General features: G+C 44.7%; 2 protein-coding genes and 1 long non-coding RNA gene across 7 annotated transcripts in view; 1 reads left to right on the forward strand and 2 right to left on the reverse strand.

Moving 5' to 3' along the window:
- Positions 1 to 6,241: 6,241 nt before the first annotated feature.
- On the reverse strand, positions 6,242 to 10,535 carry DNAJC28 (DnaJ heat shock protein family (Hsp40) member C28). Of its 2 annotated transcripts, none has more exons than XM_033232381.1 (2): positions 10,217 to 10,535; positions 6,242 to 7,889 (listed from the first exon to the last, which is right to left on the reverse strand). In XM_033232381.1, exon 2 carries the CDS (start codon positions 7,856 to 7,858, stop codon positions 6,692 to 6,694), a length of 1,167 nt encoding a protein of 388 aa, XP_033088272.1. In that variant the 5' UTR covers positions 7,859 to 7,889; positions 10,217 to 10,535; the 3' UTR covers positions 6,242 to 6,691. The 2 variants fall into 2 exon arrangements, with proteins under 2 accessions (XP_033088272.1, XP_033088273.1); XM_033232382.1 differs by lacking the exon at positions 10,217 to 10,535 and adding an exon at positions 9,781 to 10,209.
- Positions 10,536 to 10,561: 26 nt separating this feature from the next.
- Positions 10,562 to 18,324, forward strand: LOC117095724. The gene is made up of 3 exons (XR_004442147.1): positions 10,562 to 10,697; positions 16,989 to 17,072; positions 17,356 to 18,324. It is a non-coding gene; the product is annotated as an uncharacterized LOC117095724 (long non-coding RNA).
- Positions 16,684 to 24,279, reverse strand: part of GART (phosphoribosylglycinamide formyltransferase, phosphoribosylglycinamide synthetase, phosphoribosylaminoimidazole synthetase) — a 39,141-nt gene continuing 31,545 nt past the window's right edge. For all 4 annotated transcript variants that reach the window (XM_033232374.1, XM_033232376.1, XM_033232375.1 and 1 more), the window contains exons 17-22: positions 23,974 to 24,180; positions 22,493 to 22,630; positions 18,734 to 18,864; positions 18,324 to 18,465; positions 17,161 to 17,276; positions 16,684 to 17,064 (exon numbers count right to left, since the gene is read on the reverse strand). In XM_033232374.1, the coding sequence (XP_033088265.1) occupies positions 16,873 to 17,064; positions 17,161 to 17,276; positions 18,324 to 18,465; positions 18,734 to 18,864; positions 22,493 to 22,630; positions 23,974 to 24,180 (926 nt within the window). In that variant the 3' untranslated portion in view covers positions 16,684 to 16,872. The remainder of the gene's footprint in view (positions 17,065 to 17,160; positions 17,277 to 18,323; positions 18,466 to 18,733; positions 18,865 to 22,492; positions 22,631 to 23,973; positions 24,181 to 24,279) is intronic.

The raw sequence follows: 24,279 nt of genomic DNA on the forward strand, positions 1-24,279 counted from the left end.
ACCAATCCGAGTGCAGCAAGTGGCCGGCCGGGGGCAGGGCGAGCTCCGAGGGGTGGGGTGGGGACCGCTGCTCTGCTGGCCTCCGGGAGCCGGGATCCAGAGCCAACTACCTACGGTTCAGGACAGAGTAAGACAGGCCTCGCCTATCCCCTGCGAGTGGGCGACGGCCGCCGGGTTCCCACTGCTGCGTTTCTGCACGCAGACTTGAAGTGCAGTACCGTGAGATCACGTGCGGACGGAACTCGAGACTCGGGGGACCAGGGTCTCCCTTTGCCTATGGCCGATCAGCCTTGTCTGCGAGCTGCCCAGAGTAGGGAAGATGCTTCGGGAGGGTTCTCGGGAACGGAGCGTCTTTAGAGATGCCTTTTTCTAATCCCCTCAATTCAGAAATGGAGCCCCAGAAAGTTGAAGTTAGTCAACCAGGGCTACTCAGCGAGTGCTGGTTACCCGAGGTGATCCTCACAATACAACTAGTCTTCTCGGGCAGAGTTCCTAATGCAGTCCCGACAAAGGTAGGGGCTGAGGAAGCCCGCCCCGTGCGTCTGCCGGGAGTGGCTTTTCTAGGAGTGGAAGGGCAATAGGCGGGGCACGGACGCGTCAGGGGAGTGGGGGGAAGGCGCCGCAGGTGCCACCAGGTAAATCTTAATCTCTTCGGATTGACATCACCTGGCACATGCCTGGTTGGTCTGCACCTTCCCCGGCGCCAGCTGCATCCTCGCGCACACGGGGAAAAGTTGGTGATGAAAAACCCGGAAATGCACCATCTTGCCTCCGTTCGTCAAAACATTGACCTTTTGTATTTTGGGTGCTTTGTTTGTTTGTTTTGAGACAGGGTCTTGCTCTGTTGTCCACGCTGGAGTGTAGTGGTGTGATCTTGGCTCACTGCACCCTCTTACCTCCCACGTTCAATCGATCCTCCCACTTCAGCCTTCCCAGTAACTGGGATTACAGGTGCACACCACCATGCTTGGCTAATTTTTGTATTTTTAGTAGAGACGGGATTTCACCAGGCTGATCTGGAACTCCTGACCTCAGGTGATCCACCTGCCTCCGCCTCCCAAAATGCTGGGGTTACAAGCGTGAGCCACTGTGCCCAGCCAAGTAATTATCAATGGAAATCTAAAAAGCATTTTACTTGACGTATAATGAAGTTAAAGGTTTTGTATCATGGAATTATCACCAAAAATGCCATCCTGGATAATGTTCTCCTATAGCTCTTATATATGGGGTAGGATCTAGATGTTCAATAAATAGGTGCTGAATAAGTTACTTTTGAAATATGTCACAATGCTGGCATTCCACCAGAAGAGAGGATACAGAAGGGAACACTCTCCTCTCTTTAAGAACCTTTTGAAAGGGGCAGGGGTTGCATGTACCATTTTTGTTTTCATTCTACTACTAAAATAGTCACTTGATTACACCAAATTGCAAAGAAGCCTGGAAAATGGGGTTTCAGTACTAAGGAAGGAAAACTAGATATTAGGGGACAATTAGAAGTTTCCAAATCTCATCACTTATTTGGGAGTGGGGTGGGGGAGGCATCCCAAAGGGCAGACTGGTTTATTAGGCAGCCTGGGCAACAGAGTGAGACTCTGTCTCAAAAAAAAAAAAAAAGAAAGATATTGGAATTAAGTTGCTGATGTCAACATTTCACTGTCAAGTCTTTGGTAGAATTGTAAATCAGCCTTTAAAATATACCACACATGGCCTGGCGTGGTGGCTCAAGCCTGTAATCCCAGCACTTTGGGAGGCCGAGGGGGCGGATCACAAGGTCAGGCGTTCAAGACCAGCCTGGCCAACATGGTGAAACCCCGTCTCTACTAAAAATACAAAAATTAGCCAGGTGTGGTGGCGCTCACTTGTAATCCCAGCTACTCAGGAGGCTGAGGCAGGAGAATTGCTTGAACCCAGGAGTCAGAGGTTGCAGTGAGCCGAGATCACACCACTGCACTCCAGCCTGGGCGACAGAGTGAGACTCTGTCTCAAAAAAAACAAAAACAAGCAAACAAAAAAACACAATTTTCTGCTTCAGTTCCACCATGTAGCTACTGAAGCATATATTTTGTTAAATTCCTGTTACCTAAGCACTTCAGAGAGGCTCTCCTAGATTCTGGAGACATTGTGACTTCAGGACCATTTTCAGGTTTGGGCCAGGATGGGTTCTGAAAGATCTACTTCACCTAAAACTGGACAGAAAATGCAGTCCAGGTGGTACAAGTCTATTAAGAGAAAGGAACAATCCAGGCTGTCCTTCATGCTATGCCCCATGGGTTCTAGTTGGTTCTCTCTCAGGGCTGCTTCATGAACTTCTGATAGAGTGGTATTGACTTCCATCTTTTGAGTGTACAAGCCAAATGTGTATCATGGGAACGATCTGAAAGGCTAAAACATGTTGCATAAACAGGTACTTCCCAAAATATTCTCTTTCTCCATATGCTTATGTGGTTATATAGCAAAAAGACTTCATCTGAATAAGTCTTAGGCAGCTATTAGAACTGTTGTATTTTGATAAAGCTGTCTTAAGACTAAGGTCATACTTCCTGTGGGTCTGAAATGGACTCTCTCCTGAAAGGATGGCTACTCAGTGTCAGTCATTTAGGAGAAAAGATTGATCTTTAGATGGAAAACAAAAAACTAAGGCCTGGAAGATAATTTGACTCCAGCAGAAGAGGAAACACTTCTTTCCCCATCTAGACCCTGAAGACAGTGGATACATTTGTCAGTTGGTCTCTTTCAGTTATAAGTAACAGAAAAAAACATCTCAAACTGATTTAAATAATGAGGAGGATTCTGTGGCTCATGGAACTGGAGGATCAGCGTTATCGTGGGTGCTATGGTCTGAGTGATTATGTCTCCTCAAAACTCTTATGTTGGGGTACTATATTAGTCCATTTTCACACTGCTATAAAAACATTACCTGAGCTGGGAGTAGTGGCTCACTCCTGTAATCCCAACACTTTGGGAGGACGACGAGGACGGATCACGACGTCAGGAGTTCGAGACCACCCTGGCCAACATGGTGAAACCGTCTCTACTAAAAATAAAAAATTGACTGGGTGTGGTGGCAGGCACCTGTATAGTCCCAGCTACTCAGGAAGCTGAGGCAGGAGAATCGCTTGAACCCGGGGGACACAGGAGGTTGCAGTGAGCCAATATCGCGCCACTGTACTCCAGCCTGGAAGATTTGTTTTTCGTTTTTTTTTTTTTTTTGAGACAGGGTCTTACTCTTGCCCATGCTGGAGTGCAGTGGTGTGATCAGGGCTCACTGCAGCCTTGCCCTCCTGGGCTCAAGCAATCCTCCCACCTCAGGCTCCCAAGTAGCTAGGACTACAGGAATGTGCTACCACACCTGGCTTTTTTTTTTTTTTTGGTAGAGACAGAGTTTCACCATGTTTCCCGGGCTGGTCTCAAACTCCTGGGCTCAAGCAATCCTCCTGCCTTGGTCTCTCAAAATGTTGGGATTACAGGCATGAACCACCGTGCCTGGCCAATCAAAAAGATTTTTTAAAAAAATGCATTTAGCATTTAGGGCTGGGTGCGGTGTCTCACGCCTGTAATCCCAGCACTTTGGGAGGCTGAGGCGGGCGGATCACCTGAGGTGGGGAGTTCGAGACCAGCCTGACCAACATGGAGAAACCCCATCTCTACTAAAAATACAAAATTAGCCGGGTGTGGTGGCGCATGCCTGTAATCCCAGCTACTTAGGAGGTTGGGGCAGGGGAATCTCTTGAACCCAGGAGGCAGAGGTTGTGGTGAGCCAAGATTGCACCATTGCACTCCAGCCTGGGCAACAAGAGAAAAACTCTGTCACAAGAAAAATTAGGTGCCTAGCCCAAAATATTATTACCATTATAACAAAGGACTATTGAATAATCATTATAATAACTTTATTAACATAGACAACATTTACAAACATAAAGTGCACTGTGCTGAAATTAAAAATTTACTGACATTTTCTGGTAACTTTACCTTCTCATGGACCAGTATGGAAAATGGTTTTGTTCATCTATGTTGCTGTAATGCAGTTAAGCCTCTTACATCTAATTTCTACTTTTTTTTTTTGAGATGGAGTCTTGCTCTGTCACCCAGGCTGGAGTGCAGTGGCACGATCTTGGCTCACTGCCAGCTCCACCTCTTGGGTTCACACCATTCTGCTAGCCTCCCCAGCATCTGGGACTACAGGCGCACGCCGCCACGCCTGGCTACTTTTTTTTGTATTTTTAGTAGAGACGAGTTTCACTGTGTTAGCCAGGATGGTCCTGAGCTCCTGACCTCATGATCTGCCCGCCTCGGCCTCCCAAACTGCTGGGATTATAGGCATGAGCTACCGCGCCCAGCCTCTAATTCCTACTTTTAACAAAAGTCACAAAACTACTGCCTTCTAAAATGTTTTTGGAACTATAGCTCTTATTAAGCAACATTCCATACTGTTCACAATTTTATTTACAGTGATGCTATCATTGTAGAAGTCAAATGACAACTTATTCAATAAAATAATCACATATTATGCCAATTAATGCTGCAGCATCTAAGCTAAAGGCCCAAAATTTCTTTTTGAGGGTGTAGTTTTGTTTTTTTTGTTTTTTTTTTGAGACAGAGTCTGGCTCTTTGGCCCAGGCTGGAGTGCAGTGGCTCGATCTCAGCTCACTGCAAGCACTGCCTCCTGGGTTCACGCCATTCTCCTGCCTCAGCCTCCAAGGTAGCTGGGACTACAGGCACCCGCCACCACGCCCGGCTAATTTTTTGTATTTTTTAGTAGAGACAGGGTTTCACCGTGTTAGCCAGGATGGTCTCAATCTCCTGACCTCATGATATGCCTACCTGGGCCTCCCAAAGTGCTGGGATTACAGGCGTGAGCCACTGCGCCCCACCCTTTGAAGGTGTAGTTTTGTTTGTTGTTTTAACTATCATGCATTGTACAAAATAACACGTGCTTCCAAATGCAGGTGGTGAGTACCTCACTTCTGAACCACTTCTGTAACAAGACTCTGGATTAAAGAAGGAAACACACCGGCCTCTTTGAGCACACTTCACATTCTTCTAGTTGCCAATTCTGTGTGACAAAAGCAATTATCCAAACCTAAAAAGTCAGATTTTCTGAAAGCAGATGAGACACAACTATCTCATTAGTATCAACCTCATCATTTGCCAAAGATGCAGATGCAGGAAATTCAGACATCTTGTCTTTGTTTATCAAAGGGTCGCTAAGACAGGAAATTCGGTCTGTGAGGCAATTAAGTTAGAATCGTCATATGGCTACAAAGTCACTGGGAAGTCTGATTCAAGACATAGGGAGGTTTAGGGTAGATTTATGGAAATCTAACATTTCAATCTCTGATAAAAGATGAAGCTAGAAGTGAAATTTTACATTGCTACTGAGCCCACGGATTTTTATCACCTCCTGAAAGGTGAGAAATACACTCACACTTTTTAAAAAGTGAACACTGTAGAGAAACCCCATCACTACTAAAAATACAAAATTAGCCGGGCATGGTGGCGCATGTTTATAATCCCAGCTACTGGGGAGGCTGAGGCAGAAGAATCGCTTGAACCCAGGAGGCGGAGGTTGCAGTGAGCTGAGATTGTGCTATTGCACTCCAGCCCGGGAAATGAGAGTGAAGCTCCATTTCCAAAAAAAAAAAAAGTGGACACTGTACCGGCACGGTGGCTCATGCCTGTAATCCTGGTACTTTGGGAGGCTAAGGCGGGTGGATCACCTGAGGTCTGGAGTTCAAGACCAGCCTGGCCAAAATGGTGAAACCCCATCTCTACTAAAAAATATATATATAAATTAGCTGGGTGTGGTAGCAGGCACCTCTAATCCCAGCTACTTAGGAGGCTGAGGTAGGAGAATCACTTGAACCCAGGAGGCAGAGGTTGCAGTGAGCCAAGATTGCACCATTGCAATCCAGCCTGGGCAACAAGAGTGAAACTCCATCTCAAAAAAAAAAAAAAAAAAAGTGGACACTGGAGTTTATTTCTAGAATTGCTAAATCAACTAGCTTCACTGATTTCTGCTGCCAATAAACCATCAAGTTAGACAGGAAGAAGTAGAATCTGCATGGTTGGTGTGGTTTTCATTCAGTACCCACAGGGGAGGCCCTCATAAAAAGAAAAGTGCAGTAATTCCAGTAGGCTAATTTCCTGATCTTAGTATTTCCACCCATATGGAGAGTGTCGCAAAAGTCTTGGAACAGTTTTGAGCCTTAATAAGCTCAGGGGTATAAATCCAGCAAACGTGTTTAAAAAAAATCATCTGGAGGTTTAATTGGTTAAATTTCATTACACTTAAGTTTTGTGACTTTTGATAACATATTTTTCGGTTTCCCTGTTGTTAAGTACCTATGTTTGAAAACGGCAACACTGACTGCTTTTTAGTTATTACAGCCAAAGCTGCACTAAAACTTTTGGAATTCGTGTATGATTCCTAAGTCAGAAACCTGATCCTAGCTCATTTCACTAGATGACTGACACTTTAACACTGGAATGAACTAAATTATTTTCTTTAGAAGGTTCTTTTATTTTCTTGCTATATCCTCAGGACAAACCTGATAGGTGTCTCACACATCATTTGGTATGTGATTAGTTTTGTGAAAAGTACAATGGCACAGTTCTTAAATTAATATAGCAATAAATCTCATTTTCCATGTTAAGTGTCAGTGGAACTAAGAATGATTTATGCTGGTAAACATCAAAATGATCGTATTTTAATAAATTTCCACAGATTCATCCAGTTTAAAAAACCTTTCTTGATTTCAGGTGTTTTCTCTCCTGCTCCTTGATCAAGGTTATTTGGGTTTCCATCTGTGACTTCTTTTGTTTTTATAAGGGTCTCATATATTTTCTGGGCTCTGACAATTTCTTTCTGAGCATCAAAATGGACTTTTTGCCTGGTCAGGATGGGAACAATTAAATTAAAATCATTAATTCGCTTGTTTAATTTTCTGATGTTTTCTTGAAACTGCTCACAAACATGTTTCCACTGTTTCTGTTCAGTTGGTGTCATTGGATTCCCAAGTTTTTTCCTAGACACTAAAATTGCCTCTCTGAGTTGCTCAATAGTATCACTGATTTCCTTTTGCATAAGGATCCATTCTGGTTGGTATCCGTTATCGATCAGTATTCGGTTCAGGTTGTGAGTCATGGGATCAATGTAAGAACAGTCAGAAAACTTTTTCAGAGGTTTTCCTTTCCCACTGAGATTGTCAAAGTCTCCTTTTGCCATGGATTCTTGAATGAGGTCCTCCACTAAACGCTCTATAGCTTGAGTTATCTTTTGCTGTTTGCTCTGTCTTATATTTTTAACAGTGATACTATCAGGAAAATACTGGCTTTGTAGTTTCTGCTTTTGATATTCCATCACTTGTTCAGTAGCACGGTCTGCCCTAAATTGCCTATATTGCTTCTCTCGTTGAGTTGGAGTCCCAAAACCAATACCTTCAAAACTTAAATAATGCCGGTGTTGGGGTGTTTTATATTTGAATTTTTCTACATCTTCTTCTTCTTCTTCTTTATTCTGACTGGCATTTGCTTGTTCTATCACATGGGAGAGCACCTTTCTATAAGCTTTTTCAATCCTTATAAATGTTGCAGAATCAGCCGTATTAGAGCCACCGTCAGGATGATATTGCTTGGCAAGCTTATGAAAAGATTCCCTGACTTCATCTGCAGAGCATCCTTCTTCCACATTCAGCAGCCTATAATATTCTCTGATCTTCTTTTTGGATTTATGGGTTGACATCATTCTATTTCTAATGATACCAATATATGGAAGCATTTTCACTCGATTAGGAATCACTGTAGCCTTTATCAGCTGAGATCTTAAGATCTGAGCCATCATTACGTATGTTGTATTCATTATTGTACCCAGAGTTCTTCCTAGCAATGATCTATAAAACGACAACAAATATAGGTGGAACAAAGTTGTATTATCAGTTAATTTCTTATTTTTAGCAATAAGGTATAAGATACGGCATGAATTTACAAGTACAACAAGGGGCAGTTCTTTTGAATGCTGCTGTCAACATTGTCCTTTTTTTCCCCCCTTTTTTTCCTTTTGAGACAGAGTCTCTGTCGCCCAGGCTGGAGTGCATTGGTGCCTCCGCCTCCAGGGTTCAAGCGCAACCTCCGCCTCCAGAGCCATGCCCAGCTAATTTTTTTGTATTTTTAGTAGAGAAGGGTTTTCACCATGTTGGCCAGGCTGCTCTGGATATCCTGACATGGTGATCCACCCGCCTTGGCCTCCCAGGGATTACTGGCATGAGCCACTGCACCCAGTTTTTTTTTTTTTTTTTTTTTTGAGACAGGGTCTTGCTCTGTTGCCCATGCTGGAGTGCAGTGGCACAATCATGGTTCACTGCAGCATCAACCTCCTGGGCTGAAGCGATCCTCCCACCTCTGCCTCTCATGTTGCTGGGACTACAGGCGTGCACCACCACACCTGGCTAATTTCTGTATTTTTGTAGGGATGGGGTTTCGTCATGTTGCCCATCCTGGTTTCCAACTCCTGAGCTCAAATGATCTGCCAGCCTCTGCCTTCCAAAGTGCTGGGATTATGGAGGTGAGCCACTGTGCCCGGCCACATTCTTTTTTTTCTTTTTTTGAGACGGAGTCTCACTCTGTTGCCCAGGCTGGAGTGCAATGGCACGATCTCGGCTCACTGCAACCGCCGCCTCCCAGGTTCAAGTGATTCTTCCGCCTCAGCTCCTGAGTAGCTGGTATTACAGGTGTGCAACACCAACCCTGGCTAATTTTTGTATATTTAGTAGAGATGGGGTTTCACCATGTTGGCCAGGCTGGCCTCGAATTCCTGACATAAGGTGATCTGCCTGCCTCAGGCTCCCAAAACGCTGGGATTACAAGCGTGAGCCACCGCACCCAGCCTGGCTGCATTCTATTTTTTTTTGAGACGGACTCTCGCTCTGATGCCCAGGCTAGAGTGCAGTAGTGTGACGGCTCACTGCAAACTCCGCCTCCCAGGTTCAAGCGATTCTTCTGACTCAGCCTCCTGAGTAGCTGGGATTACAGGCGCATGCCACCATGCCCGGCTAATTTTTGTATTTTTAGTAGAGACGGGGTTTCACCGTGTTGGTCAGGCTGGTCTCGAACTCCTGACCTTGTGATCCTCCCGCCTCGGCCGCCCAAAGTGCTGGGATTACAGGGGTGAGCCACCGCGCCAGGCACCAGCTGCATTGTTATAGCTATATTTCACTGATGTGGGCAGAAAAATGGAAGTTGATGAAGTTTAGTGTTAATATATTGTGGGGCCAGGCACGGTGGCACATGACTGTAATCCCAGTACTTTGGGAGGCCGAGGCGGGCGGATCACCTGAGATCAGGCGTTTGAGATCAGCCTGGTCAACATGGCAAAACCGTGTTTCTACTAAAAATACAAAAATTAACTGGGCGCTTGCAGTCCCAGCTACTTGGGAGGCTGAGGCAAGAGAATCGCTTGAACCCGGGAGGTGAAGGTTGCAGTGAGCCGAGATCGCGCCACTATACTCCAGCCTGGGCAACAGAGCGAGACTCTGTCTCAAAAAAAAAAAAAAAGAAAAAATATATAGATAGATAGACAGATAAAATCTGGATTCTACCCCCCTCACTAACCATATATTTTACAAGCGGAAAATTCTTAGAGATCATCTAATCCAATCTTTTCATTTAATAACAAAACGTAGGTCCGGAAGGTTAAGCAATTTAACCAAGTCCCATAACAAGGTGTAAGCAAAATGGTTAGGGGTGGGCACTGTAAAAAAAGGAGGCTTGCTTAACTGTCTATACCTCCAGCCGATTATAAACTGCACCGAGAGTCTGCATCATCTCAAGGAGTCTTCTCATAAGACGACTTATGGACAGGGTAGGTACCTGGTCTGACACTGGATTGAATAGAATCAAGTGTCCAAAAGACTTTAAGCTCCACAGCTCGCTAGGAAGGAGCCATCTGCCAGAGGCCAGAAAAACCACGGTGAACTGTGAGGCCTCCCAACACGTTTGCTGCTATTGCAATAACATGGTCTGGAAGAGGTAGAAGACTTGTACACTGACAATGGCCAAAAAACACTGGAAGTGGCTTAACTGGAATTGGGATATATAAACGCTAAAACGGAGCTCCTGAGACCCCCTATTTTCTAGACAATCGGGGCCAACGGTCTGGGAGCCCGCTGCGAAGGTGGTTATCATGGCAAGGGAGGTCGGTCCTGCCCCGCCCCCTCCTCACCTGCGAAGGCCTTGGGTAGGAGTTCCGCGGCTCCCGCGCCCATGCCGCGTCTCTGCGCATGCGTGCGCGGCCCGCCCGTCACTCCCGGTGTCGGTGCAGCGCGCGGTCTTCAGCTGGTGCCTCCGCCGGGCTAGACCATCTGCCACTTTACACTGAGGGTCTCAATGAGTCCGGAAGACAGAATCGTACCTGATTGAGACAGGTAACCTTACCAGGGAAACGGACAATCTTTCGTCAAACGAACTTTACCCCGGAGAACCGAAGCAGGGCACCTCAGGAGGCTTCGTCCCGGCCAGGGACGACCAGCTCCGCCTCCGTCCCCGCCTTGAGCGGAGGTGGTCGGCCGATTGGGATTGTGGGAGTTGTAGTTCGCTAGAAGGGGCGATGTGCGCCTGCGCCTCTCCGGAGGGACTTAGGGAGCGTCGAAAATGATGCAAAGACCGAGTTGGCTGCGTGGGTAGCTGCGGCTCAGAGGACGAAGGTAACTTTTTGGGGGCAGGGGAAGGCGAGACTGTTTACCCGGAACGGGACCTGAACAGGTTTCTTCGGAGTCACGATACATGAGGCTTAAAACCTGCCCTTTTATTAATTCAAGTACTGTTGAGGGGCTGGCGACAGGCCAGAGGACAAAATCAAAATAGGGATCTTCTGGCTTCGAGTTCAACCACTGACATGGGGACTGAACATTTCCCCTCTCTGTACAGGAAGCAAGTTTTTTAAAAAGGACAAAGAAAAAGGATAAAAAGAAAAGGCAGAGGCTTGGGAGTCTTTTTTTTGAGACGGAGTCTCACTCTGTCGCCCAGGCTGGAGTGCAGGGGCCAGATCTCAGCTCACTGCAAGCTCCGCCTCCCGGGTTCCCGCCATTCTCCTGCCTCAGCCTCCCAAGCAGCTGGGATTACAGGCGTTCACAACCATGCCCGGCTAATTTTTTTGTATTTTTAGCGGAGACCAGGTTTCACCATTTGGCCAGGCTGGTCTCGAACTCCTGAGCTAAGGTGATCCGCCTGCCTCGGCCTTTCAAAGTGCTGGGATTACAGGCATTCATTTAATCTTTACAACAGCCCTCTGAGATAAATGCTGTTATTTTCCCTATTTTACATATAATGAAATAATAAAGGTATCAAGTTCATTGACTTTTTTTAGGGGGAGAAATTACACAATGTATGTAAACCACTTGGCACTGTGCCTCGCACATTAAGCAATATTTTTTGTTATGACTGTGTCTCCTAAAAGGAGCCAGGAATAGGTATTAGCCTTCTCAGCTTCTGCATCATAAACATTATAATCATTTATTACCATCTATGTAGGAGCACAGAAAAAGATACAGTATAAACTCTGATTCAGAGGGCTTCAGTTTTAAGAAAACAATCAACAAAATACCTCATGTGAAAGAAAATAGGATTTCTGGCTGGGCGTGGTGGCTCACGCCTGTAATCCCAGCACTTTGGGAGGCCAAGACAGGCGTATCACAAGGTCAGGAGATCGAGACCATCCTGGCTAACACGGTGAAACCCCGTCTCTACTAAAAATACAAAAAATTAGCTGGGTGCGGTGCCAAGCGCCTGTAGTCCCAGCTACTCCGGAGGCTGAGGCAGGAGAATGGCGTGAACCCGGGAGGCGGAGCTTGCAGTGAGCCAAGATTGTGCCACTGCACTCCAGCCTGGGCGACAGAGCAAGACTCCGTCCCAAAAAAAAAAAAAAAAAAAAAAAAAGGATTTCTGTAAAAGTTAACTCTTCTAGGCAGCACCTTCAGCATAAAAGAAAAACAGGCCAGGTGAAGTGGCTTATGCTTGTAATCCCAGTGTGGACAACATAGTGAGACTCCATCTGTATGAAACTTTTAAGAAGAATAGCCAGGTGTGATAGTGTCTGCCTGTAATCCCAGCTACACAGGAGGCTGAGGTGGGAGGATCACTTGAGCCCAGGAGTTGGAGGCTGCAGTGAGCCATGATCGTACCAATGCTCTCCAAACTAAGCAACAGAGTGAGACCTGGCCACTAAAAAATTTTTAAAAAGAAAAACAAGGCCAGGCACAGTGGCTCATGCCTGTAGTCTCAGCACTTTGGGAGGCTGAGGCAGGCAGATCACCTGAGGTCGGGAGTTTGAGACCAGCCTTACCAATATGGAGAAACCCCGTCTCTCTAAAAATACAAAAAATTAGCTGGGTGTGGTGACACATGCCTGTAACCCCAGCTACTCGGGAGGCTGAGGCAGGAGAATCGCTTGAACCCAGGAGGCGGAGGTTGCAGTGAGCTGAGATCGCACCACTGCACTCCGGCCTGGGTGACAGAGTGAGACTCTGTCTCAAAAAAAAAAAAAAAAAATGACATGGTTCGGTAGATACAGCCACGGAAAGGTAGCCACTATGTTTTGTGAATAAATAGGTATTGCTAAACTATGTTCAAGAAGCGATGGGCCAATTTGCACCACCAACATATTTGGGAATGTCTGTTACTCCACACTCTTGGGAACACACATTAGTCTCTTTTTAATCTTTGCAGTCTAATAGGTGTGTATCAACACACACACTTAAGATTCCTTTATGGTAATTATTGGCTGGGTGCGGTGGCTTACACCTGTAATCCCAGCACTTTGGGAGGCCGAGGCTGGCAGATCACCTGAGGTCAGGAGTTCAAGACCAGCCTGGCCAACATGGTGAAACCCCATCTCTACTAAAAAGACAAAAATTAGCTGGGTGTGGTGGTGGGCACCTGTAATCCCAGCTACTTGGGAGGCTGAAGCAGGAGGATCATTTGAACCTGGGAGGCAGAGGTTGCAGTGAGCTGAGATCGCTCCATCGCACTCCAGCCTGGGTAACAAGAGCAAGACTCCGTCTAAAAAAAAAAAAAATTATTGTAATTACTAAGGTAGTAAGGAATTACTGCTCTCCATCCTTCTAGTCCACAAAGCTGGTGGGATAAACACTAGTTATTTTGATGATGCATTTGCACAAGGAGGTGGGTAAATCAAGATGGTGTTCACACAGCTGTCTCCCTCCAGATGACCTGGTCAATTCTCCACTCTTTGGGCTGAATTGTGCCCCCCATATTGAAGCCCTAACCCCCAGTACTTTAGAATGTGACCGCATTTGGAGATGTTATTTAAAGAGGTGATTAAGTTAAAATGAGGCTGTTAAGGTGGGTGATAATCCAATCTGACTGGCATCCTTATAAAAGGAGGAAATTTGGCTGCAGAGACACACCAGGGTTGTGCACACACGGAGCAAAGTCCCTGTGAGGACGCAGAGAGAAGGCAGCCATCTGCCTGCCAAGAAGAGGCCTCAGGAGAAACCCACCCTGCAGACACCTTGATCTTGGACTTCCAGTCTCCAGGACTATGGGAGAAGAACGGTCTCCTGTTGTTGAAGCCCCAGTCTGTGGTGCTTTGTCACATCAGCCCCACCAAACCAACACAGCAGGTGTCTTGGATCCTTATAAGTCCCTTCAGCAGGTCCCAGGGATTTGTGTTACCCAAACTGTTTCCTCCCAGATGGAAAACTCTGAAAGCAGGCAGAAGCTTTCCTCCTCATTTTCCTCTTGCTGAATACACCCTGCCCGGAAGGACCAGCTCTGGGCTGCTGCCTCCTGCTTTCCTCTTTCGGAGTCATTCTGCCACCGTGGAGATTTGGATTTGGGTGAGCTGTGCTGGGGGTGGGATGTGGGGCAGAGCCTCCCCATCCGAAGACAGACAGGAATTTCTGATCCTGGGATTTCGGGTGTGCTGAAGGGTGCTTGTGCGGATGGCACAGACTCTTCTCTCTTCTTGCTGTAGTTGGCCTCTAAGAGAAAGGCACCAGAAGCTCGTTCTCCGCTCTTTGAGACACGCTTCTTCAAGCTTTGTGCCGTGTCTCTCTCTCTTTTCTGGGTCCCCCTACTGCACAGCCTACTCATACCCAGTGTCCTTGGCTGGCTCCACCCTTCTCATGCGATTGGTGCTCTCAGATTCCACGCCTCTACATTATGTTCACGATCTACTCTCTCTTGCCAACGCCAATGCCTAAACCTCCTCCTCGAAGCTAATGATTGACCCTGGAGTGGTGTCACAGTGTTGAATACAGGAATCCCTCAAGGTGTACAAAGAAGTCCCACCTCCCCTCTGAGCATCATCCCTCCCTCATTTTGCAAAAGAAAGGCACACCTCTCACCCCAGATTGTTAACACCTTCCAGGCAGCAAAGGCACAATTGAAAAGGTTGATTTACTGTGGGTGCTGAAGAAGGGAAATTAATCCTTTACAGATTGGATGGTTTGGCCAGGTGTAATGGTTCACACCTGTAATTTCAGAACTCTGGGAGGTTAACGGGGGAGGATTGCTTGAGTTTAGGGGTTGGAGAGCAGCCTGGACAACACAGTGAGACCCTAACTCTACAAAATACAAAAATTAGCCAGGCATGGTGGCACGAGCCTGTAGTCCCAGCTACTCAGGAGGCCGAGGTGGGGTTTGCAGTGAGCCAAGATCTCGCCACTGCACTAATGCCTGGGCAACAAAGAGAGACTCCCTCTCAAAAAAAATTGCATGGTTTCCAATAATTGGTTTTCAACAAAAGTAAAGGAGGATCTAATAGACTGAGTATTTCATTTAAAATGATTTTCAATGGTACATTTTCCTGGTGCATGTAATTGAAGCTTTCAAGGAGTTGAGTGATACTGTTATAACAACTTATTTTTTTTTCCTGTGACTTTCTGGAGTTTGGTGATATAGGAAATTTAAAATGCTGTTTGGGGCCAGGCGCAGTGGTTCACACCTGTAATCTCAGCACTTTGGGAGGCTGAAATGGGCGGATCACCTGAGGTCAAGAGTTCGAGACCAGCCTGGCCAACATGGTGAAACCCTGTCTCTACTGAAAATATAAAAATTAGCTGGGAGGCCGGGCACGGTGGCTCATGCTTGTAATCCCAGCACTTTGGGAGGCCAAGGCGGGCAGATCACATGAGGTCGGGAGTTTGAGACCAGCCTGACCAGCACAGAGAAACCCCGTCTCTACTAAGTATACAAAAATTAGTTAGGTGTGGTGGTGCGTGCCTGTAATCCCAGCTACTTGGGAGGCTGAGGCAGGAGAATCACTTGAACCAAGGAGGTGGAAGTTACGGTGAGCCGAGATCGCGCCACTGCAATCCAGCCTGGATAACAAGAGTGAAACTCCCGTCTCAAAAAAAAAAAAAAAAAAAACAAAAAACACACAAAAAACAAAGAGGTCGAGTGTGGTGGCTCACGCTTGTAATCCCAGCACTTTGGGGGCCAAAGCAGGAGATCAAATGAGGCCAGGAGTTGCAGACTAGCCTGGCCAACATGGTGAAACCCCGTCTCTACTAAAAATACAAAATGAGCCGGGTGTGGCAGTGCACGCCTGTAATCCCAGCTGCTCAGGAAGCTGAGGCAGGAGAATCACTTGAACCCGGGAAGCAGAGGTTGCAGTGAGCCGAGATTGTGCCACTGCACCCCAGCCTGGGCGACTGAGCGAGACTGTCTCATCAAAACAACTGTATGAATGACATTTGCCTACTTTAATCGACGAGGGAATAGAGAGAGTGGATAAGAAACATGCCTAGTTTTATGCTTGAATCTAAAAGCCACCAACGCTCCCTCTAATCCTCTAGTGACTTACAGAGAAGCATGGAACTTTGTAAACCACAGGATAACTAAACTGTACTGAAGCTAAAATCTGGGGATTACAGAAACTGTCAATAATTAGAGGAATGTTTAATGATACTTCAAAGCATAAAGGATACTATCCTTCAGAAATGGGAGCTATACAGAAATCTTAACACACCAGGTTATGATCACGATGATCAGAAAAGTCTCAAATCAGATATACAATATAAGGAAGAGACACTGCCTCGTTAGACTTGGGGAAGAGATAAGTCACTTAACACTGATCAGAAGGAGGCTGGGCAACTTTTACACAGTGGACTCTATAACCAAGATTATAAATGGAACCCAGGTGATACACTTGGGCTTGTCCTCATGTTTCTTTTCCCCATTTTAACTCAGTTACATCCAGCAGTCATGGCTTCAAAAGCATATGATCAAAGATTAGAAAACATATAACTTATTTTTTTTTGAGACGGAGTCTTGCTCTGTTGACCAGGCTGGAGTGCAATGGCGTGATCGTGGCTCACTGCAACCTCCACCTCCTGGGTTCAAGCGATTCTCCTGTCTCAGCCACCTGAGTAGCTGGGATTACAGGCGCATGCCACCATGCCCAGCTAACTATTATTTGTATTTTTAGTAGAGACGGGGTTTCACTGTGTTAGCCAGGAAGGTCTCGATCACCTGACCTTGTGATCCACCTGCCTCGGCCTCCCAAAGTGCTGGGATTACAGGCGTGAGCCACCATGCCTGGCTGAAAACATATAACTTACAAAAATGGAGGTGATTCCTCATGTCAGACAATACCAGCAACAACAACAACAAAAAAGAGGTGGTGACGGTCAGAAAAAGAGCATAAAAAAGACCAAGATACCTGTATGTCTCAGATATGCTGCACTAACCAGTCTTGTTTTTAATGTCTCTAGTAAAAAATAGCAGATGAAGTAAGGGTGAGGTCTTTTTTGTCTTTTAGCAGTTTTTCTTTTGGGCCAAGTTCATGATAAAAAACCACCATGCAAACAGCAAATAATTCTTTCAAAACTGGCCCCATTTCTGAATTAGAAGGCTTCATTCCTCTTTAACCCAACAGATCTTGCCATTTTCTCCAAGCTGTACAGTTCCACTGGCCACCAACTGGAGGGCTGCAGGAAATGTTTTATGTTCTGCTAATTTTACTCTTTCAGAAAGAGTTGCAACAGTATCACCCCTCTTCACGGGAACAGCTTCTTGCAAAATAATTTGTCCAGCATCTACATCTTCCTGGAAAAGTAAGCAAAAGTTTTGAACATTACCTTCTAGCCAGTGTAATTTACATCTGACTACTAATATTATGTTGGTAGAAAAAGACATACTCACAGTTACAAAGTGTACAGTGCACCCAGTAATTGTGACTCCGGTTTCCAGGGCTTGCTCATGGGCATTCGAACCCTTAAAAGAAGGGAGCAAGGATGGGTGGATATTGAGCATTTTTCCTAAAAATTAAAAAAAGCATAGCGGTCAGAATTTAAAAATCCTGGGTATTCTGTTAAAGGAATATGTTTTCCTTTCTAGATCTGAAGTCAAACAGGAGTTGGATTCTGGGATGGATGTTTTCTTTGCCAAACACAGAAATGAGGTAAAAGGAAGTAAGTTCTCATCCACGAAGGTCCCGGAAGCAGCAAGTACTCTCCTTGCACAGCCAAAGGCATGCTGGGGTGCTCTGAACAGCCACTCATGGTGACAGGAAGGTGGGGAGTTCAAGCGGATACCAGCTTGTTGCTGGCACATACTATTAAAAAGAAGCAAGAGGTTCTTACATAGGGTCTATGTGCCTGACTTCTAACCACAAAGTGACCCGTCCACCAGACAGATGCTAGATTAGTTCTGTGTGGCTCATGTCACCAAAGGCATTGTCTATTTTATATCACACCACAAGTGCTCTAACTACATTCACCTAAGAATACATAAAGTCTTTGGAGGGAAAATGCATTTATTGTCCAACTGTGTGACCAACTGTGTGCACACATACACAAACAGGATGCAGTCAAGGCTTTTGAGGAGAAGGCAGTAACATAGATAGTATGTGTTTTCTGGCAATAACCTCCTCCTTGCCAACGTCTGGCAATGGTCTATGTTTCCTGAGAGAGGATGGACTCTTCATTTTGGGACGTATGGAATCATTCTCTTTTGCTTCTAAGCAAGTAAAGGAAGGTCTTCCGAATATTTATTCAGAAGATGAAATATTATCTTTGGAGTAATGTGAAACAAAACTAAGCTACATTAGAAAAAGTGACTAATTACAGCAAGCCAAAGTAAATGGATAGAGAGCAGGTTAATAAATCATCATTGGGTCATTCTTTAGAGTAAAACAAAGGAAATTAAACTGTTACCTGTGTTGAAATATTAATAAAATATCACAGTCAAACAGGAGTTGGATTTCTGGGAAGGGTGTTCACTACTGGGATTGTCTGGCAAGTTAACTGTTCTGGAGACCATTTTCAATTGATTTCTCAATGTGATGTCAAATAATTTTTGCTTACCATTCCACTTTCGGACAAAGGGGCCAGAAAGAATTCTCATGAATCCTGCAAGACAGACTATGTCTATGGAGAACTCTTCAAGGACTAGGTCAATTGCATTGTCAAATTCTACACGATTTTTATACAGTTTATGATTAATTACCTGTAATAGAAAAAGATAAGCACAACCTTTTTCAATGAATTACCCAAAATAATTAAAAACTCAACCTTTACACAGCCCATACTTCACTTCTTTGTAAAGATATACCTGATTATTAAGAAAGGGACAGGATGAAGGAGAAGGCAAGGCCTGCACCCACCGACAATGGCAAAAGTCCATAGAATAAGTGCCCCACAGACCAGGGTCCCGTGAGGGCAGATTATAAGCTTAAATATGGTCCACAGGAAAGATATTTTCCCAAGTCACTTACTCTAGTGGGAATACCAGCTCTTTTCGCTTTATCTAACCCAGCTACTGCGGCTTTGTTGGAGATAACAACATCAATTTGTGCAGAGCTATTTGGTTCCCGAGTACTGTCTATGAGTGCTTGCAGGTTCGATCCTGAGAAGGGAGAAAAACAACAGTGAGTTCATACTTTTTTTTGAGACGGAGTCTCACTCTGTCACCCAGGCTGGGAGTGCAGTGGCACGATCTTGGTTCATTGCAACCTCTACCTCCCGGGTTCAAGGAATTCTGCCTCAGCCTCCCAAGTAGCTGGAATTACAGGCATGTGCCACCACGCCCGGCTAATTTTTTTGTATTTTTAGTAGAGACGGGGTTTCACCACGTTGGCCAGGCTGGTCTGGAACTCCTGACATTAGGTGATCTGCCCACCTCGGCCTCCCAAAGTATTGGGATTAGAGGCGTGAGCCACTGTACCCGGCCTCACACTTCTTAAAAAAAGAGATGTGCTGTTTTGAATAGGGGACTGTCAAATTTTCTGAATAAATGTCTTGGAAAAGACTGGTGATACGTAAGGCTTCTAAATTCCCCTTTCTCTTGGCACAGGCAACTTAAGTAAATATGGAAAAAGCTTCTGTATAGCAATGGAAACAATCAACAAAGTAAGGAGACAACCCACAGAATGGGAGAAAATATTTGTAAACTATCCATCTCACAAGGGATCAATAACCAGAATATATAAGGAGCTTAAACAATGTATTAGGGAAAAATCTAATACTCTGATTAAACATGGGCAAGAGATCTGAATAGACATTTCTTAAAACACACAAATTGCAAACAGGTATATAAAAAGGTGCTCAACATCATTGATCATCAGAGAAATGCAAACCAAAACTACAACGACATATTGTTTTGCCCCAGTTAAAATGGCTTTTATACAAAAGACAGGCAATAACATGCTGGCGAAGATGTGCAGAAAAGGGAACCGTCACACACTATTGGGAATGTAAATTAGTACAATTATCATGGAGAACAGTTTGAAGGGTCCTCAGAAATTAAAAAAAAAGAGCTACCATATGATCCAGCAATCCCATTGCTAGGTATATACCCAAAAGAAAGAAAATCAGTGTATCAGAGAGATATCTGCAGTTTCATGTTTATTCTCCATAGCCAAGATTTGGAAGCAACCTAAATGTTTATCAGCAGACAAATGGATTAAGAAAACGTGGTACATCACACAATGGAGTACTATTCAGCCATAAAAAAGAATGAGCTCCTGTCATTTGCAACAACATGGATGGAACGGGAGATCATTAAGTGAAATAAGTCAAGCACAGAAAGACAAACCTCACATGTTCTCATTTACTTGTGGGAGCTAAAAATTAAAACAGTTGAACTCATGATGATAGTGCAATGATGGTTACCAGAGGCTAGGAAGGGTACTGGGAGAGACAGGGAGAGGGGATGCTAATGGGTACAAAAATGTAGTTAGAACGAACAAAATCTAGTGTTTGATAGCATAACAGGGTGACTGTAGTCAACAATAATTTATTACACATTTTAAAATAACTGAAAGAGGCTGGGCGCGGCGGCTCACGCCTATAATCCCAGCACTTTGGGAGGCCAAGGCAGGTGGATCACCCTGAGGTCAGGAGTTCGAGACTAGCCTGACTAGCTTGGCCAACATGACAAAACCCCATCCCTACTAAAAACACAAAAAATGAGCCCGTCATGGTAGCAGGCACCTGTAATCCCAGTTACTCAGGAGGCTGAGGCAGAAGAATCGCTTGAAACTGGGAGGCAGAGTTTGCAGTGAGCCAAGATTGTGCCACTGCACTCCAGCCTGGGCGACAGAGTGAGATTCTATCTCAAAAAACCAACCAAACAAACAAACAACACACTGAAATAATATAACTGGATTGTTTGTAACACAAAGAAAGAATAAATGCTTGAGGTGATGAATACCGGGATGTGATTATTACAGGTTGTATGGCTGTATCAAAAGATCTCATGTACCCCATAAATATATATACCTACCATGAACCCATAAAAATTAAAAATTAAAAAAATTCCCTTCCTCTTGGGATAATGGATTAATAGATTGTGAAAAGCACGGATATTCCTGGTTGGCCTTCAATTCCATCCATATTGCTGCAAATGATGTGGTTTAGGATATGTAATTGCTCCTACAAATTCTGTATCTTATGATCTAGCATTGTAGTAGAAACAGTATAACATTATGTCAAAACTGAGTGATGAGAAATAAGCTGCTTAATTAAGCAAGAAAAATTGACCCTCTCAAGAACCACTATGCTATGACCATTACAATAGTTTCTTTAAAAAAACTTTTTTAAATTTAGATTCGGGTACACACGCTTGTTTAGTACATGGGAATATTGTATAATGGTGGGGATTGGGCTTCTAGTGTACCTATTACCTAAATAGTGAACATTATACCTGATAGAAAAATTTTCAACCCTCACCCCTTCTCCCACACTTCCCTGTTTTGTCTACTGTTTCCATCTTTTTCTTTTTTTTTTTGAGATGGAGTCTTGCTCTGTCGCCAGGCTGGAGTACAGTGGTGCGATCTTGGCTCACTGCAACCTCCGTCTCCTGGGTTCAAGCGATTCTCCTGTCTCAGCCTCCAGAGTAGCTGGGACTATAGGCATGCGCCACCACACCCAGCTAATTTTTGTATTTTTAGTGGAGACAGGGTTTCACTATGTTGGCCAGGATGGTCTAGATCTCTTGACCTCATTATCTGCCTGCCTCAGCCTCCCAAAGTGCTAGGATTACAGGCGTGAGCCACAGCGCCCGGCCCTATTGTTTCCATCCTTATGTCCACATGTACCCACTGTTTAGCTCCTACTTGTGAGAATATGCAACATCTCGTTTTCTGTTTCTGAGACAGTTCACTCAGGATAACGGCCTCCAGTTCCATCCATATTGTCGCAAATGATATGGTTTTATTCTTTTTTATGGCTGCACCTTACAATAGTTTCCTTGCTTTATTATCAACTTGGGCCTAAAATACATTAAAACCTTAAGATCGACTTGTAAAGCAATTAAACTTCTGGGAATGAATCCTGAAGAAATATCAGAGCTGGGTGTGGTGCTGCATGCCTGCAGTCCCAGCTACTCGGGGGGCTAATAAAGTGGAAGGATTGCTTGAGGCCACAGCTGGAAGCTGCAGTGTACTATGATTGCATCTATGAATAGCTACTCTACTCTAGCCTGGGCAACACAGCAAGACTGTCTCAAAAAGAATCATGATGATCTTGGCCATCAATTAAAAAAAAATCAGATATGCATTTAAGAACATACTGAATATTTGCAAGAATGTTCATAGCAATGTTACTTACAATAGAGGAAAAAAAATCAGGCTACATCCATCTGAGAGAATACAATACTCATTACTTTATCCCTTTATCCATAAAGGTCAAACATAAACTTCTTCTTAATAATATAACAATAAAAATTCCTCAACTGTTTTCAGACTTTTCAACAACAAAGCTACGATACAAAATGAGCTGGAACTTCTATCTTTCCTGTCTTTTCTGGTTTCTCCTTAACCGGCTTTCTGACATCCTCTACTTTTTTCTTTGGGAGCGGTCTCAAATTCCTAAGAAAAGTGGAAAGACTAAGAATGCTGAAAAGACAAAGACAACCCTCATGATTCCCTGCAGTCCCTAGACTCTGCCGAGAGTAACCTTACAATCTCAAAGAGTGCAGGGAGGAAAGGAAGGGCAGTCAACAGCTCTACAGTGAAGAAGAAGCCACATCTCACCTGTTCCAGATATTAAGACAGCCACTCTGGCCTTTTTTTTTCCAAAAGAGAAATGATTTTTCAGGGAGCCATTCTTCAACACTGACCCATTTATTTGCATGCTTTCAATCAGATTCTTGACTTTCACACGTGGGGAACCTTCATTCCAAACATGTCCATAAATAAGAACAATTGTGAATTAACAGGAATAATGGAAAGAAAAATATTTTATGAAAACTTTAGGGTATATTTTATCCTGAAAATAAGATAATGCAAAGACTAAAATGAACAACACCTTTGTATCACTTAACACTATTCATTCATAAAAACTTCCAAAAGGTGAACATACGTAATTACTTCAACTAAAAGCTACAGATCACATCACTATCTTGAAGCACATAGTGGATATATACGACTGCCTGCCAGTATTCTGCCCCTACTCCCCAAATCTTCCTAGTGAGACCACCCATAGTAGTGCCATGACCTCCTGGTCTGTGGGATAAGCATGTGACCCAGCAAAACCATTTAAAGACTTGATATGGGATGTTAAGAAAGAGAGGGTCTCCTTTCTTATTGTAATGTGAGCTGAAGGATGTTATCTTTCCGGCATTTGGAGAACCCGCTTGAAAATGAATCCTACACAATAAAGGAAAGAAAGGCAGATATAGGTGAAGTCAGCAAGGTCTACTTTTTTTTTTTCTGTTTTTTATTTTCGTGAATCTTCTCTGTATCATTCCAAGTTTAGCATATGTGCTGCCGAAGTGAGCATGTGACATCTTTGTTAGTGAATCTGAGTGGATTTTCTGCCCCTCTGCCAAGTTCTAGCACTTCTTTTTTTTTTTTTTTTTTTTTTTTTTGAGACGGAGTCTTGCTCTGCCGCCCAGGCTGGAGTGCAGTGGCCGGATATCAGCTCACTGCAAGCTCCGCCTCCCGGGTTTACGCCATTCTCCTGCCTCAGCCTCCCGAGTAGCTGGGACTACAGACGCCCGCCACCTCGCCCGGCTAGTTTTTTGTATTTTTTTAGTAGAGACGGGGTTTCACCGTGTTAGCCAGGATGGTCTCGATCTCCTGACCTCGTGATCCACCCGTCTCGGCCTCCCAAAGTGCTGGGATTACAGGCTTGAGCCACCGCGCCCGGCCAAGTTCTAGCACTTCTAGCAGAGTCCTGACTGATACAGTACTTGTCAGGGTGCTCGCTATTCCTTGAATTTAGCTGAGTGACAAAGCGGAACCATGAGGTCTTGTGTGTGGGGAGATTACTTTGAGAAGTGATCCTGTGGGGTGTGGTTGTGCACGCATGAATGCTCAGAGTTCTGAGGCAGAAATGAAGAGATACATGGTATCGCTGGGGTGGGTGCTGTCATGTTACATCTGTGTAAAGATAGTTGCCATAGCGATGGCTGCACTAAAAGGTGGGCAGAAAGCTTGTGAGGCAAGGCTGAGGTATAGCTAATATTATACAGCTAAAATTATCTACCTAAAAATGAATAAGGAGCAAGTACCTTCAGCTCGTGCAACCACACTGCCAATCACCCAGGCTTCTTCCTTGTGCTGCTGGATATCCCTCAGAATCTGCTCTGTCTGCTCCTTTGATACCACAAGGGCAGCGCCAACCCCACAGTTAAATGTTCTGGCCATCTCTTCCTCAGAGAGGTGTCCTTCCTGCTGTAACCATGAGAAGACCTTGGGGATCCTCCAGGTCTGGGCATCTGAAAATAGACATGAATTGTTTGATTTTTCCTACCTTCTCACACAGAGTACAAAAGTATGTACATATTCAAAGATATGGAAATTATAATCAGGCTCTG

The sequence above is a fragment of the Trachypithecus francoisi genome, unplaced genomic scaffold (genome assembly GCF_009764315.1).
Source record: "Trachypithecus francoisi isolate TF-2019V2 unplaced genomic scaffold, Tfra_2.0 Lachesis_group14, whole genome shotgun sequence".
In the NCBI taxonomy this organism is placed as follows: Eukaryota; Metazoa; Chordata; class Mammalia; order Primates; family Cercopithecidae; genus Trachypithecus; species Trachypithecus francoisi.